The sequence below is a fragment of the Oncorhynchus gorbuscha genome, linkage group LG18 (genome assembly GCF_021184085.1).
Source record: "Oncorhynchus gorbuscha isolate QuinsamMale2020 ecotype Even-year linkage group LG18, OgorEven_v1.0, whole genome shotgun sequence".
Classification (NCBI taxonomy): domain Eukaryota; kingdom Metazoa; phylum Chordata; class Actinopteri; order Salmoniformes; family Salmonidae; genus Oncorhynchus; species Oncorhynchus gorbuscha.
In genome coordinates, this window is record NC_060190.1 from 35,931,653 (window position 1) to 35,946,303 (window position 14,651).

At 42.0% G+C, this 14,651-nt stretch overlaps 1 protein-coding gene across 2 annotated transcripts; it reads right to left on the minus strand.

Moving 5' to 3' along the window:
- Window positions 1–694: 694 nt before the first annotated feature.
- Window positions 695–13,262, minus strand: LOC124003802 (parathyroid hormone 4-like). Of its 2 annotated transcripts, none has more exons than XM_046312376.1 (3): window positions 13,123–13,262; window positions 2,070–2,158; window positions 695–1,779 (listed from the first exon to the last, which is right to left on the minus strand). In XM_046312376.1, exons 2-3 carry the CDS (start codon window positions 2,153–2,155, stop codon window positions 1,470–1,472), a joined length of 396 nt encoding a protein of 131 aa, XP_046168332.1. In that variant the 5' UTR covers window positions 2,156–2,158; window positions 13,123–13,262; the 3' UTR covers window positions 695–1,469. The 2 variants fall into 2 exon arrangements, with proteins under 2 accessions (XP_046168332.1, XP_046168331.1); XM_046312375.1 differs by having other exon boundaries at window positions 695–1,782; window positions 13,123–13,257.
- Window positions 13,263–14,651: the final 1,389 nt, after the last annotated feature.

Genomic DNA, 14,651 nt, shown 5'->3' on the forward strand with positions numbered 1-14,651 from the left:
TAACTATGCCACTTTGTTTACTTTGTCTACATACTCATCTCATATGTATATACTGTACTCGATACAATCTACTGTATGCTGCTCTGTACCATCACTCATTCATATATCCTTATGTACATATTCTTTATCCCCTTACACTGTGTATAAGACAGTAGTTTTGGAATTGTTAGTTAGATTACTTGTTGGTTATCACTGCATTGTCGGAACTAGAAGCACAAGCATTTCGCTACACTCGCATTAACATCTGCTAAACATGTGTATGTGACAAATACAATTTGATTTGATTTGATTTGAACCCAGTTAGAATCCATGGAACTCTGAGAGCAGAAACCCTTGGCTGTTGAGTTATCTCCAGCCTACTCTTAAGAGGACTGCCTCTAGTCTCCCAATGGGACAACCGAGCGCCAATCAGCCACTATTCACAGATTAGAGTGGTTCTACAATAGAGGGGTTCTATTAAAAGACTGTGGAATGTTCGTCGCACAATATTTACAGCACTGATACACTTGGAATATGTGAACGACCAGCAGAGGCAGGGGAGTCAAAGCAATCTGCAGATATTTCTGGGTCTCGGTTAATAAAGAAATTCAACAGAACTTTAGAGTAAATTAAGAATCAATTAAGAATGATTGCGATCATCATCAGCAGATAAAGAAAACTTATTTTAATGAGACGACCATGCATTGTTGCATACAGCACTAGTTGACATTTACAGTACATCTTCACAGAGATCCAACCTGGTCTCAGAGCATTTAGTGTTATTCTGCATGTAAATCCGAGTCACTCCATTTAGTATGATATGCTACCTTTCATATCATATGTATTCATTTGTGGATGTCCATCACCCATTTCACATGATTTGTTACAAATTCAAATTCATATGTGTTACGAATTTACAAAATGTACAATATGTTATGAATTTGAAAAACATACAATATGTAATATTTTTCAAAATGTATGATATGTTAGGAATTCTAACCAGGTATCTAATGTTAGTTAGCTGGCTAAAGTTAGCTAGAATAGGGGTTGAGGTTAGGGGTTAGAGTTTAGTTGAGGAGTTAGATCAAAGGGTTAAGGGTATAGTTAGGGTTAGGGTTAGCTAAAAGGGTTACGGTTAGGGGAACGATCAGCTAAAAGGGTTAGGGGAAGTAGCTAAAAAATAGTAAGTAGTTGAAAGTTGCTAATTAGCACAAATACTCGTTGTCCTTGATGACATTCAAACTCGCACTTAGTTTATTTAGTGTCCCGGATTTACATGTACTATGTTACGTCTAGTCTATGAGACCAGGCTGAGAGATCTGATGGGTGAAAAACATGCCAAAAATAGCAGGCTCAAAGCAGATACCCATGAATAAAAGTCATGATCTGTTTTACTTTCATCTGCAGACTTTTAGTAGGCTAACACACTCATTGACAATCAAAGCAGCGACACAGAATGCGAAATAGAGATGGTTCGGGAGTTGTGGGGTCTATGGTTCCCCCTCAGAGAGGTCCATGAGGTTGGAGCTGAAGAAGTTTTTCATAAGTCTCTCCAGTGACCCCTTGTGGTTGTTGCTGGCCTCCCCAGATTGTGAGCCAGCAGAGTGTGGTTTGAGGGCAGGGGAGAGGCCCGGGGTGTAGCGCGGGATGGGGTTGAGTGCGGTGGGGGGCAGCAGGGAGGAGGAGCGGGTCTGGGCGGTGTGGAGCCCCTCCATGGCACTGGACAACCAGATGAGTCTCTTCAGGCTCTGGATGGTCCTGCCACGGTCATGCATCAGCTGGTGCTCCGTTACCGCTCGCCTGCTGGAGCGGAGGGGAGGGGAGGAGTGGAGGAAAGAGGAGGGGTGAGGTGGGCAGAGATATTATGTATTATTGAGCAGGGAGGGAGAGGAGTACAGTAATATCTTCTGGAAAATAATGTGATAGAAAGATGATTAAGGAGGAGAGACAAGGAGGAGAGAGCTGTAGTGTGTAGTTTGTTCGCAACAAACACAAGGTGTGAAAAATAGACTTCAGGAACTTTCAGCATGTTTAAAAGTATATATAAAAAACAATAAAGAAATTAACCTTAAGAGGAACCAGAGACTTACCTTTCATTCTCCTGACAGTGACCGACTGTGAAGACGACAAGAACCATGACAGCAACGGCCTGCACATGCTTTTGGGATACCAGCATCGTCTGCAGAGATCAAACGTTCACAAAAACTTAATGTAATTCCTCAACTCATTGGGGCCATACTTGCGAACATTAGAAAAACGTTTTCTGCGTCTCAAGATGCGCGTCAGCCAATTAAAATCGTTGATGTAGTTGCACGTGATCAAACGCTACATGTTAGCTGTTCCCATTACATAACCTGGCACATGTATCCCCATGCTAACCTGAGCAGTGACAGTGATTATTTCCTGTAACAAATTCTGCATCCTTGACTAGTGTAACAGGTCGAAGTTTGTTCTTCTTGAATACAGCCTTCTGCCTCTGTCAGTCAAATGTGTACCTCGTTCTATTTAAGGGTGTGATTCTAAAATCTGTGCTTAACTTTTGTTTCAGAGTATACCCTAACAACGGTAAAGGCTGGCATGTCATAGGAGGATGGGAGAGGTGCCCATGATGTGGCGAAAATGGATTTTAAATCATTAGTGATGTTCTATGGTGCCCATCTCCGTTGGTGCCACTCTTCTTCTCCCCTGGCGTGCCCTCCTGGGTTATTGGTATGTTTTGTATGTTGGCCGGAGTTAAACAACTTAAATGTGATAGCTTGATTATTTAATAATGGGTGGTGATGATGATGATTTAACTGATCAGAAGATTCTTTACAGAGTGGAAGGCGCTGAAGATGTTCCAGTCTAAACTTTCTATTGTGAATCACATAATTCCCATGCTCCACATTTAAAGAACCTGTGTTTTAGTTTCGGTAAATCCCCCACTTTATGTTTGATGACAGTCGGCAGAGAACGGAGCATTGGAATATTTTAAGCGTTAAATTAAATCATTTGAAGGTCATATATTTTAGTATAGACATGGGATAATTATAGTTTGAAGTATGCTTTGTGGAATGTAATGATTGATTCGGTGGAACAAATAGCTTAGTTTTGAGGTGACTACATATTTGTGGAATGCTTTTTTCCCCCTCTTCAATCTACTCACAATACCCCATAATGACAAAGCGAAAACAGGTTTTCAGAAAAGACAGAAATACCTCATTTACATATGTATTCAGGCCCTTTGTTATGAGACTTGAAATTGAGCTCAGGTGCAGCCATTTTCCATTGATCGTCCTTGAGATGTTTCTGCAACTTGGAGTCCACCTGTGGTAAATTCAATTGATTGGGCATGATCTGGAAAGGCACACACCTGTCTATATAAGGTCTCACAGTTTACAGTGCGTGTCAGAGGAAAAACCAAGCCATGAAGTCGAAGGCATTGTCTGTAGAGCCCCCGAGACAGGATTGTGTCAAGGCACAGATCTGGGGAAGGGTACCAACACATTTCTGCAACATTGAAGGTCTCCAAGAACACAGTGGCCTCCATCATTCTTCAATGGAAGAAGGTTGGAACCACCAAGTCTCTTCCTAGAGCTGGCCGCCCAGCCAAACTGAACAATCGGGCCTGTACAGTAGAGTGGCCAGATGGAAGCCAGTCCTCAGTAAAAGGCATATGACAGCCAGCTTGAAGTTTGTCAAAAGCCACCTCTGGTCTGATGAAACCAAGATAGAACTCTTTGGCCTGAATGCCAAGTGTCACGTTTGGAGGAAACATGGTATCATCCCTAAAGCATGGTGGTGGCAGCATCATGCAGTGGCGATATTATTCAGTGGCATTGACTGGGAGACTAGTCAGGATCAAGGGAAAGATGAACGGAGCAAAGTACAGAGAGCTCTGTGATGAAAACCAGCTCCAGAGTGCTCAGGACCTCAGACTGGGGCAAAGGTTCACCTTCCAACAGGACAATGACCCTAAGCACACATCCAAGACAACGCAGGAGTGGCTTCGGGACAAGTCTCTGAATGTCCTCGAGTGGCCCAGCCAAGCCTGGACTTGAACCTGATCTAACATCTCTGGGGAGACCTGAAAATACAGTGCCTTGCGAAAGTATTCGGCCCCCTTGAACTTTGCGACCTTTTGCCACATTTCAGGCTTCAAACATAAAGATATAAAACTGTATTTTTTTGTGAAGAATCAACAACAAGTGGGACACAATCATGAAGTGGAACGACATTTATTGGATATTTCTAACTTTTTTAACAAATCAAAAACGGAAAAATTGGGCGTGCAAAATTATTCAGCCCCCTTAAGTTAATACTTTGTAGCGCCACCTTTTGCTGCGATTACAGCTGTAAGTCGCTTGGGGTATGTCTCTATCAGTTTTGCACATCGAGAGACTGACATTTTTCCCATTCCTCCTTGCAAAACAGCTCGAGCTCAGTGAGGTTGGATGGAGAGCATTTGTGAACAGCAGTTTTCAGTTCTTATATATATGTATTTATACCTTATGTTAAATTTAGTGCTAAATGGATATTGATTGCTTCATTGTTAGGTTTGGAGCAATTAAAGCATTTCACTGTACTTCACTGTACTTGTGAACATGACATTTTAAAACATATCTGGAAAGCTGCTATTAATTTTATGATACCTGAACATACTGAACAGTATAATTTAAAGCCATTTGCAAAATTTGCAAACAGTAATTTGGATGATTAACAAGAACCACTTTGAACGTCTTTGTTCATCTGAGGGCAAGTGTTCTTGTTTCAAACACACTATGCCATCTTTAGAGACAGGTTACTCAGAATACAAAGTAACATGATTTTCAACCTACCTTGGCTGTAGTCAGGGCTGCATTACCAAACGGGGGCCCCACCTCAAGGGGGCCCTCCACCACCCCCACCCCAAAAAATGGTTCAGGGTGCCCCCAGATGGCATATGCTAGCAAAATGTGTAAAATTACAGGATTACAACTTTCTCAACCCCATGGAAAAATGTGTAGAAGAACCAAAACGTAGCTTTAAAATGGCAAAATTCTCTCTCAGCTTCCGTCAAAATGTGAACAAAAGCACGAGATGAGCTATAAAACAATACCGTTTTCTCATTCAAATAACTTAAATATATTCAAAATATTACTTTTTTTTCAGAGACCTGTATTTGAATATATTTTTTTGGGTTGCCTATTAGTTAACTTTATATAAACTATTGTATTGGTCAGTGGCGATTTTAGCATGTAAAACTTTGTGGGGCATTTTTTTTTCTTTTTTGATGCACACCAGCAAAGCCACTACACGACACATCATAACACTAAACAATACATGAATTGCACTATAATGGTGACAAACCGTGCCAACAAACTGTTAGGGTTTACATAAAACTCTCCCAACAGCAGACCCAACACCTTACCACTGCTACACCTGGCTTTCAGCAGAGCCTTGTCTGGCACCGAAACAGTTAAATTCAGCCTCATTCACTTCCTGGTATATTACATGATTTATGCAGCAGCATACACTACACTTTTGGACTCCCATTGTTTTGCTATGCTCACTTGAACAGGAAGGTGTGGTGGCGGTCCTTCGTGGGCAAATTTTGTCATCAAACTTTGTCATCAAAGTCTGTCATTCTCTGGATTTATGGTGCTTTCAAGACAACTGGGAACCCTGAAAAAAAAACAGGGTTGAATCATGATGACGTCAGTGAACTTCAGGTCGGAGCTCTAGAAAGAGGTCCGAGTTCCCGACTTGCAATTCAGAGTTGGATGACCATTCAAAAAGTATTTTCCCAGTGGAAGGTTGTTTTTTCCCCAGTTTCCAGTTGTCTTGAACTCACTGAAGTCTGAGATTTGCAGTTGTTTTGAGCACGGCAGAAGTCATTCTGGATTGACAGCATGGCCAATGTTGAATGTTGATCCTTTTAAGCTTGGAGAAGAGACCCTTAACACCAGACTTGGACCACACACCCACTCCATTGAATAGCAGGCTAGTGATTGCTTTACAATGCTTGTAGTTAGCCAATGATTCCTTCCAAACCACTCTTTGTGAATTTATGATTTCCAACTTGTTGTGTATTGTTTGTGTCCAATGGCCGATGAGCACCGATACATTTGATCTATTATTTCTCTTCATATGACTAGAAATTAAAAGGGTTTGCCAGTAGATTGCCTTGATTCATGATGATGAATGCTAGCTTTCTAGCTAAGATTTGATTTTGAAAGTATGATGTCCAATCAAAGCTACTGTAGATATGTGATTCTACATCATTTTATCTGTGGCCAATGACTTTGAGCCTTCTTGGATGGGCATTTTCGAGCTCTATCCGTAGATTTTGTGGTGACATAGTATCCCCATGAGTGACGGAACTCTGAGCCAATCACAGCGCAACTATAGAACTCCCCACCACCACAGAAAGCACTGAGCTAGGCTGGAACACCTGCATTTTGGAGATTCCTCATATAAGAAAGCAAAAAATAGACCATGTTTGTATGCAGCTTTATTAACTCAATTATTTTTTTAAATATTTTTTTTAAACATTATTTGCAAATGGATTAATTCCAAAATAACGTGCAAAACAGGCACTAAAAAGATATATATTTTTTAGCTAAACAGGTTTGGCTCAAAACAGGTGCTCTGATCCACCTGCCCTTGATGACGGGTCGCTACTGGTATTGGTGCATTATGATTTTGTGTGTGGCCTTGGTTTTAGGGAGCCTCTGAAGCCTGGTGTGCGCTATGGTATTTGGGTGAGTGGGATTGAGATGCGCTAAGGAGCGGTACTTGGCACGGTTGTGTCCATAATTCCATCACAGTGTGTGTGGCTTGTGGCCTGGCGGCTGGGTAAGTAGGTTGGAGGTGTCAGGTTGGAGGTGTCACTGCCATGAGGGAAGTTGGAGGGGATGTTGCTGAGAAGAGTGCTTCTCTGTTACGGAGATTATGGCTGCCTCAGTGACAAAACACGGTTTGAGCATAGAGGGACTGGGCTCTTTGTTCGGTTCGGCTGTGGGGTGCAGGCCGAGAAATGGCCCATGTCATCAGTGTAACCAATGATCGTGTAAGAGCCGCTACATGGTCAATCTGACATCATCTGCAGTGGCCGTGTAGCATTTACTGAGATGCGGTATCCGTCAGAGCATTCTTACTTCTTGTGTTTCGCATATCTGTTGCGAAGGGAGTTGCCAAGGAAGTGAGTTTGTGTTTATACTGAACCTCCCGCCCTCATCTACCATCAACCAGTCATGTCGATACTGAGCTATACGGACCGCACCGCATTGTTACAAAATGTGGGAGGCACATGGCGATTAAGTACGAAGCACGAACCCCAAGTACGGAGCCTCCAGATCACATTTCCAGAGCAAGCATAACTTGGCTTCAAGCGGCTGACGAGGAGCTCCAGTAGGTAGGCCTACTATTGTTAACATTTGGCAACTGATCCTATGCACCAAGTATTTTTTGAAATATAATTATGAAGATGAAACAAATTATATATGAAGATAACTGTGCCAGTGTGTGCAAGAGAGTAGGGTATGACGCATTATAGAATCTGGCGAGCGACAGTACCAGTCAAAAGTTTGGACACACCTACTCATGCAAAGGTTTTTCTTTATTTTTACTATTTTCTACATTGTAGAATATTAGTGAAGATTTCAAAGCTATGAAATAACATATGGAATCATGTAGTAACCAAAAAAGTGTTAGGTTTTATATTTGATGTTCTTCAAAGTAGCCACCCTTTGCCTTCACGACAGCTTTGCGCACTCTTGACCTTCTCTCAACCAGCTTCATGAGATAGTCACCTGGAATAAATTTCAATTAACAGATGTGCCTTGTTAAAATTTAATTTGTGGAATTTATATCCCTCATAATGCATTTGAGCCCATCAGTTATGTGACCAGGTAGGGTTGGGATACAGAAGAAATCCCTATTTGGTAAAAGACCAAGTCCATATTATTGACAAGAACAGCTCAAATAAGCAAAGAGAAATGACAGCCCATCATTACTTTAAGACATGAAGGTCGGTCAATCTGGAACATTTCAAGACCTTTAAGTTTCTTCAAGTGCAGTCACAAAAACCATCAAGTGCTATGATGAAACTGGCTCTTATGGGGACCGCCACAGAAAAGGATAGGTTCATTAGTTACCAGCTTCAGAAATTGCAGCCATAATAAATGCTACACAGAGTTCAAGTAACAGACACATCTCAACATCAACTGTTCAGAGGAGACTGCATGAATCAGGCATTCATGGTCAATTTGCTGCAAAGAAACCACTACTAAAGGACACCAGTAAGAAGAGGCTTGCCTGGGCCAAGAAACACGAGCAGTGGACATTAGACCGGTGGAAATCTGTCCTTTGGTCTGATGAGCCAAAATATGAGATTTTTGGTTCCAACCACCGTGTCTTTGTGAGATGAGGAGCAGGTTAACGGATTATCTCTGCATGTGTGGTTCCCCACCGTAAAGTATGGAGGAGGAGATGTGATGGTGCTTTTCTGGTGACACTGTCTGTGATTTATTTGGAAGTCAAGGCACACTTAACCAACATGGCTACCACAGCATTCTGCAGCGATATGCCATCCCATCTGGTTTGCACTTAGTGGAACTATCATTTGTTTTTCAACAGGACAATGACCCAAAACACTTCCAGGCCATGTAAGGGCTATACGACCAAGAAGGAGAGTGATGGAGTGCTGCATCAGATGGCCTGGCCTCCACAATGACCTGACCTCAACCCAATTGAGATGAGGATGAGTTGGACCGCTGAGTGAAGGAAAAGCAGCCGACAAGTGCTCAGCATACAGTATGTGGGAACTCCTTCAAGACTGTTGGAAAAGCATTCCAGGTGAAGCTGGTTGAGAGAATGCCAAGATTGTGCAAAGCTGTCATCAAGGCAAAGGGTGGCAACTTTGAAGAATCTCAAATATACAATATATTTTGATTTGTTTTTTTTGGTTACTACATGATTCTATGTGTTATTTCATAGTTTTGAAGTCTTCACTATTATTCTACAACGTAGAAAAGTCAAACTAATGAAAACACTTGAATGAGTAGGTGTGTCTGTTACGTTCGTTGGATGAATTAGACCAAGGTGCAGCGCTGTAGGCGAACATCTTACTTACCGCGAGTGAGGTAGCACAGGACGTACTGGACTGAGGAGGCGCGATGCGTGGGACCAGTACAGGTGGCACCGGGCTGGTGACACGCACCTCAGGGTGAGTTCAGGGAGGCAGCACAGGACGTACTCGGCTGTGGAGGTGTACATCAGGGCGAGTGCGGGGAGCAGGGTCAGGATGTACCGGACTGGTGACACGTACTTCAGGTCGAGGACGTACCGGACTGGGGAGGCGCACTCGAGGCCTGATGCGTGGGACTGGCCCAGATAGCACCGGACTGGTGACACGCTCCTCCAAATGCCTACGTTGCCGCATACTCCTCGCCAACTCCATTCTCCGGTATCGCTCCTCGCACTGTTCTACTAAATCACAGACGGGCTCTGGCACTCTCTCTGGGTCGACCGACCACCTCTCTACCCCCCCCCCAGGTTGTCTCTGTTTCACACCTCGGTCAACCGACCGACCCCCCCCCTCACACACACATTTTTTTGGGGGACTGTCCTTTGGGCTGTCTTTGTGGACGCGAACCCCGGTGTTGTCGTTGTTCTTCCCTCGCCACCTCCGTCTGCTCCCATGGAAGGCGATCCCTTCTGGCCATGACCTCCTCCCACGTCCAGGATCCTTTACCATTCAAGATATATCCCATGTCCAGGATGTCTGCTCCTCCTGGCCACGCTGCTTGGTCTGTTTGTGGTGGGATCTTCTGTTACGTTCGTTGGATGAATTAGACCAAGGTGCAGCGTGGTAGGGGAACATCTTACTTTATTTAAAAAGAACACCGAAAAACCAACAAAATACAAAAGACCGTAAAGTTCTGCAGGCTACACAGCACATATACAAAATCAAGATCCCACAAACTAACGGGGAAAAAAAGGCTGCCTAAGTATGATCCCCAATCAGAGACAACGATAGACAGCTGCCTCTGATTGGGAACCATACCAGGCCACACAAAGAAATAGGAAAACTAGAATGCCCACCCAAATCACACCCCGACCTAACCAAATAGAGAAATAAAAAGGCTCTCTAAGGTGACAGTGATGAAACTTTTGACTGGTACTGCATATGGTTATGGTTCCCAAGTCAACTGACTGGTGATGAGAAGCTGGAGAAAATATGAAGAAACAAGAAGTTGACGAGATTGCATACCTTTTCGCTCGGTCTTTTTGCATGGTGGTTTGATATTTACTATCCCTTAAGTATCTCTTGAGTGTGCCTTTTGCGTGTTATTTTTTGACCAAACCTTTATTTACATGGTGTGTTTTTGTATTATTACCCTTATTTTATAAGATTTTGAGTAGAGTGCTTATTTGACTTTGTGTCGAATATGAGGACACATTCCAAGATTAAGGTGGAAGGGATTGAAGTTTGTTGTGGTTCTTGAACACAGCCTCTTGCCTCTGTCAGTCACGGGTGCACCTCAATCTAATAATAAAAAAAGTAAGACGATAGATGCGCCTGTGGCCCGTGAGTCAAACAGTAACATCATTTTGGATATTGAATAGCTCTCCATATGTCTTTATGCTAGAGCCTTACCGTTTGATGGAATGGCTGCAGCTCAATTTTTGCCAATATAAAGATTGCTTTCACAATCCCCATGTCAGGCGCAATGTTATCTGCACATGAAAGGATTCGGACAATAAAATTGTCACAATCGTCTATAAAATCTGAATCGTTTGAGCTACAAACTAATAAGTCACCAATATTAAAAGGTATTCAGGGGAGTCAACTGAAGGTAACCCATTAAATGGCACAAAGTGCATAGGGGGTCAAAAGTGGCACAAATAAAGTTACCCAACATGGGTCTAAAACAATTTTTCATATCTCTCAGATATAGGACAGACACTTTAAAATCTTATTCCTAAGGATTTATTTTCTGACTGTTTTGCCATGTACAAATGTGTTATTCAATGTGTTTCTATGGGCTACAGCAGTAAAGGCCAAATTCAACATTTCATCATTTTTGTCCTAATTAAAAACAAATGGCAAAATGATCCATTTTATGACCATCTTCAAACAATTACATATGTCAGCTTCTTGGATAAAAGGCTTAGACCTACAGGGGCTGTTGGTATAAAAACTGTGATTTTCTTTTGTTTCAGGGGCTCACCTAACATTGTAAAGACTGGCATGTCACGGGAGCAGTGACCACGGTGTAGCTCAAATGGAGGAGTTTAATGTTCAATGGCAAGAATGCCCTTCTCCATTGGTGCCGCTCTCTTTCTCCCTTGATGTGCCCTCCTGGGTTGTTGGTATGCAGGTTTTGTATGTTGGCCAGAGTTCAGCAGAACTTAAATGTGATACCTTGATTATTGAATGACGATGATGATATTGATGACGGTATAACTCTGATTCCTTGGCCAGATGATTCTGTGCAGAGCGCTAAGCGCTGAAGATGATTGTTCCAGTCTAAGTATTCTATTAGTCCTATTATGAATCAAATCTATATTTGTGTATTATACCTGGCCTGTTTATTCCCAGGCTCTACTCCTGATTTGAAGAACTTGTGTTGAAGTTAAGTCCTGAGGACTTCCTGCTCGTGTATAACAAAGGCGGTGTAGTATTGGCTACGGGAATAGATATTTAGGTGTAAATCCCCCGCGCTACTCTAGGCTACTACTAACATGAGACAAAATTCTAAAAGGCATGTTTTCACATATGACAAAATCACATGTTTTAGCGAATCTGTTTCGCCCACAATCCATGTGGTTTAATGAAAAAAAAACCCATAAAGGTCTATACAACATTTACATTTATTGTACATCATCGACCATGGGTTCGAGCCCCCCCCTCACATCAGCCATTTTTTTTTTTTTTAAGGAAAACACTGTTCACTTCTGGTCCTCGACGCTCGATTAAAATAACGTATATGTGGCTAAGTGGGTGATTATAATAATGGATATAACATGTTGTATACGTCATTGTAGGACTAAACATCTATGTAATATAGCCTATACTAGAGATGGTCATTTAGGTAGCGTTGCCAGTAGCCTGTGTTGGTCTGAAAAATAGGGACTCCAGCAAGAAGCTCCTCATTAAATGTATTTGTAATCTTCATTTACAAGGTTTTGGCGGCATTTCTCTTCTCAATACACTAACACAATAAATGTCATTATACATTTCAAAGAAAAAAAAAAATACATATGAGTTTTGAGCCCATGCCACAATCTGCAACAATTTCAAAGAGCTAGGCACTCTATACCAGAGCGCTGTTGGAGAAGTCAGTCAAGCACGCATAATCTCATTGTTCGGATTATCACAACGTGCCGTTGGACTTCTGTTAAGGGCGCTTTGGTGAACAAATGTTGGATCAGGTCCAACTATGCCAACCATTTTATTTGTCTGATATGAGATTTGAACCGGATATAATCCCAGCCAGCTGTGCAAGTTAGCACAGAGCTCTGTTGGGAATAGCTAACGAATATATTTGATCACTTGCAGCTACGTCAACAATTGTAATAGCTGTAGCACATTTTGAGACGGAGAAAATGGTGTAAACTTAAACTTTTTCTAAAGTTCGCAAGCAATGGCCCAAATTTATTTTGTATCTGCATCCTACTGTATCTCCGCCTCTATTTGCATATTCCTTTGAGAACGAGCAACATTTTCGGTGTTCTAATGTTATATCCATCGTTTAGGTGTTAATCTGTTCATCATCAATCAAACTCTCAGAAACACAAAAAAAAAGACGTTGACTTTTAGTAATTACCAACAGGAGTAATACAGAGTTTGTTTGCATAGCCCTTGGAGTACACACCGTTTGGAAAACCTCTTTTTGAATAAAATGATGTCATGTAGACATACATGGTAATAGCAGATACTGTGAAATAATGCTGAAATGTAATAACAGACTTGACACATTTAAAATGATTTACCAAAGTGATTACTACGTAGTTACTCAATTCACACTTCACAACATAATGTATGATCAATTCCTGAAAAAAAGTTAGTACACACGCCCGGAAATCAAGAATCTCTAGTCCAGTAATGGTCAATTCTAATTGGATCTCTAGCCAGTTTACCTGTGGGGAAATGAGAAGGTATCAAGGTGTACTTACATATTCCCTGATACAGCTATAGTCTTCCCTGATTCCTCAGACTCTTACTGTATTAGCCCCCAGAGAGGGTGACATGAACCTTTTATACCTCTCCCTGACACACGCCTGCACACACACCATAGCTGACCTCACACATACACCCACACCCCTCGTTAATTAGGCTACACAGTCGCACGTCACACTGCTAAAGATAAAATGTCACTCCGTTTTTTTCCCTTCCTCAAATAGAGACACAAATCATTCCCTGCCATTGATATTCTAATATACAGTATGTTCAAATTGCCAAGTCAATGTAGGAATAAACTCCAATCCCAAAATGGATTTTCAAAGCTTTTTGTCTAGTGTCTATACTCTTTTGACTGGTGTTTTTCCCCAGAGGAGGTAGGGATGTGAGGGGAAAACGTGCAATTCATCAGATTATTTGTATCAGCATAATTGAATTCCTCTGATGTTCAGGATTTGGGGTTTGGATAGCTTTCATCAGTTGAGGTATTGTCTACATTGTCTGGTTTAATGACAGGTAGGAGGAGGAGAGGATTTATAAGCATTGTCCAACAATTTCTCTCAAAGACAATTTTGAAAGAGCATTAAATGAAAAGAGAGCGCTTTGAATAGGGGTGCATGTCATTCCAATGCATACCAAATCAAATCTTATTTACAGTGTTTGTGAAGTACAAGACAAAGGCTATTCAGCAACATCTTGATGCTTTGGGTCCTTGGGTATTGTGAGGAGCATTCAGATTCAACTTGAGTGTCAGTCAACAAACTGTAGCACAAGCATGAAGAAACAGAGAAGAGACTGAGTGGGCAGTAGGTTGAACTTCTCTGTTAGCATACCCACCTCACCTCACCACTAGTTAAGATGCCTGGGCCTTAGAGCTGTTCTGTTCTTCAGCTCTCTGACATAACACAACCCTCCCCCTAATGAACCTGCCACAGTGGAGTCTCCCGTTACCACGGCACTAAGAGAGTTGCCATTGGAAATGCAGTCGTCTTGACACCTTCCGGGCCAGGTTTCCCTAGGTGAGAAATGCAGCCCGCTGTTAAAGGTCTGTGGGCGAGAGAGAGAAAAGAAAGGGAAAAAGAAAAGAGCTTGGACAGTTACGGTATGCGTTTATAATGCTGGATTCTCTCACTGTTGAAGACCTCTGACCAGCAACCAACTACACTGAACACTAGTGTAAAGTGTTGGTCTCGTGTTTCATGAGCTGAAATAAAAGATCCTAGAAATGTTCAATACGCAAAAAAAGCTTATTTCTCTCAAAGTTTGTGCACACATTTGTTTACATCCCTGTTAGTGAGCATTTCTCCTTTGCCAAGATAATCTATCCACCTGACAAGTGTGGCATTTCAAGAAGCTGATTAAACAGCATGATCATTACACAGGTGTACCTTGTGCTGGGGACAATAAAAGGCCACTAAAATGTGCAGACAGAATTCAGCTGGGTTAATGCTTTAAATTTCTCAACGGTCACCATGTTGGCATTAAAAGTTCCAACACGATTCCATTGTTGTGAGACGCCAACCCT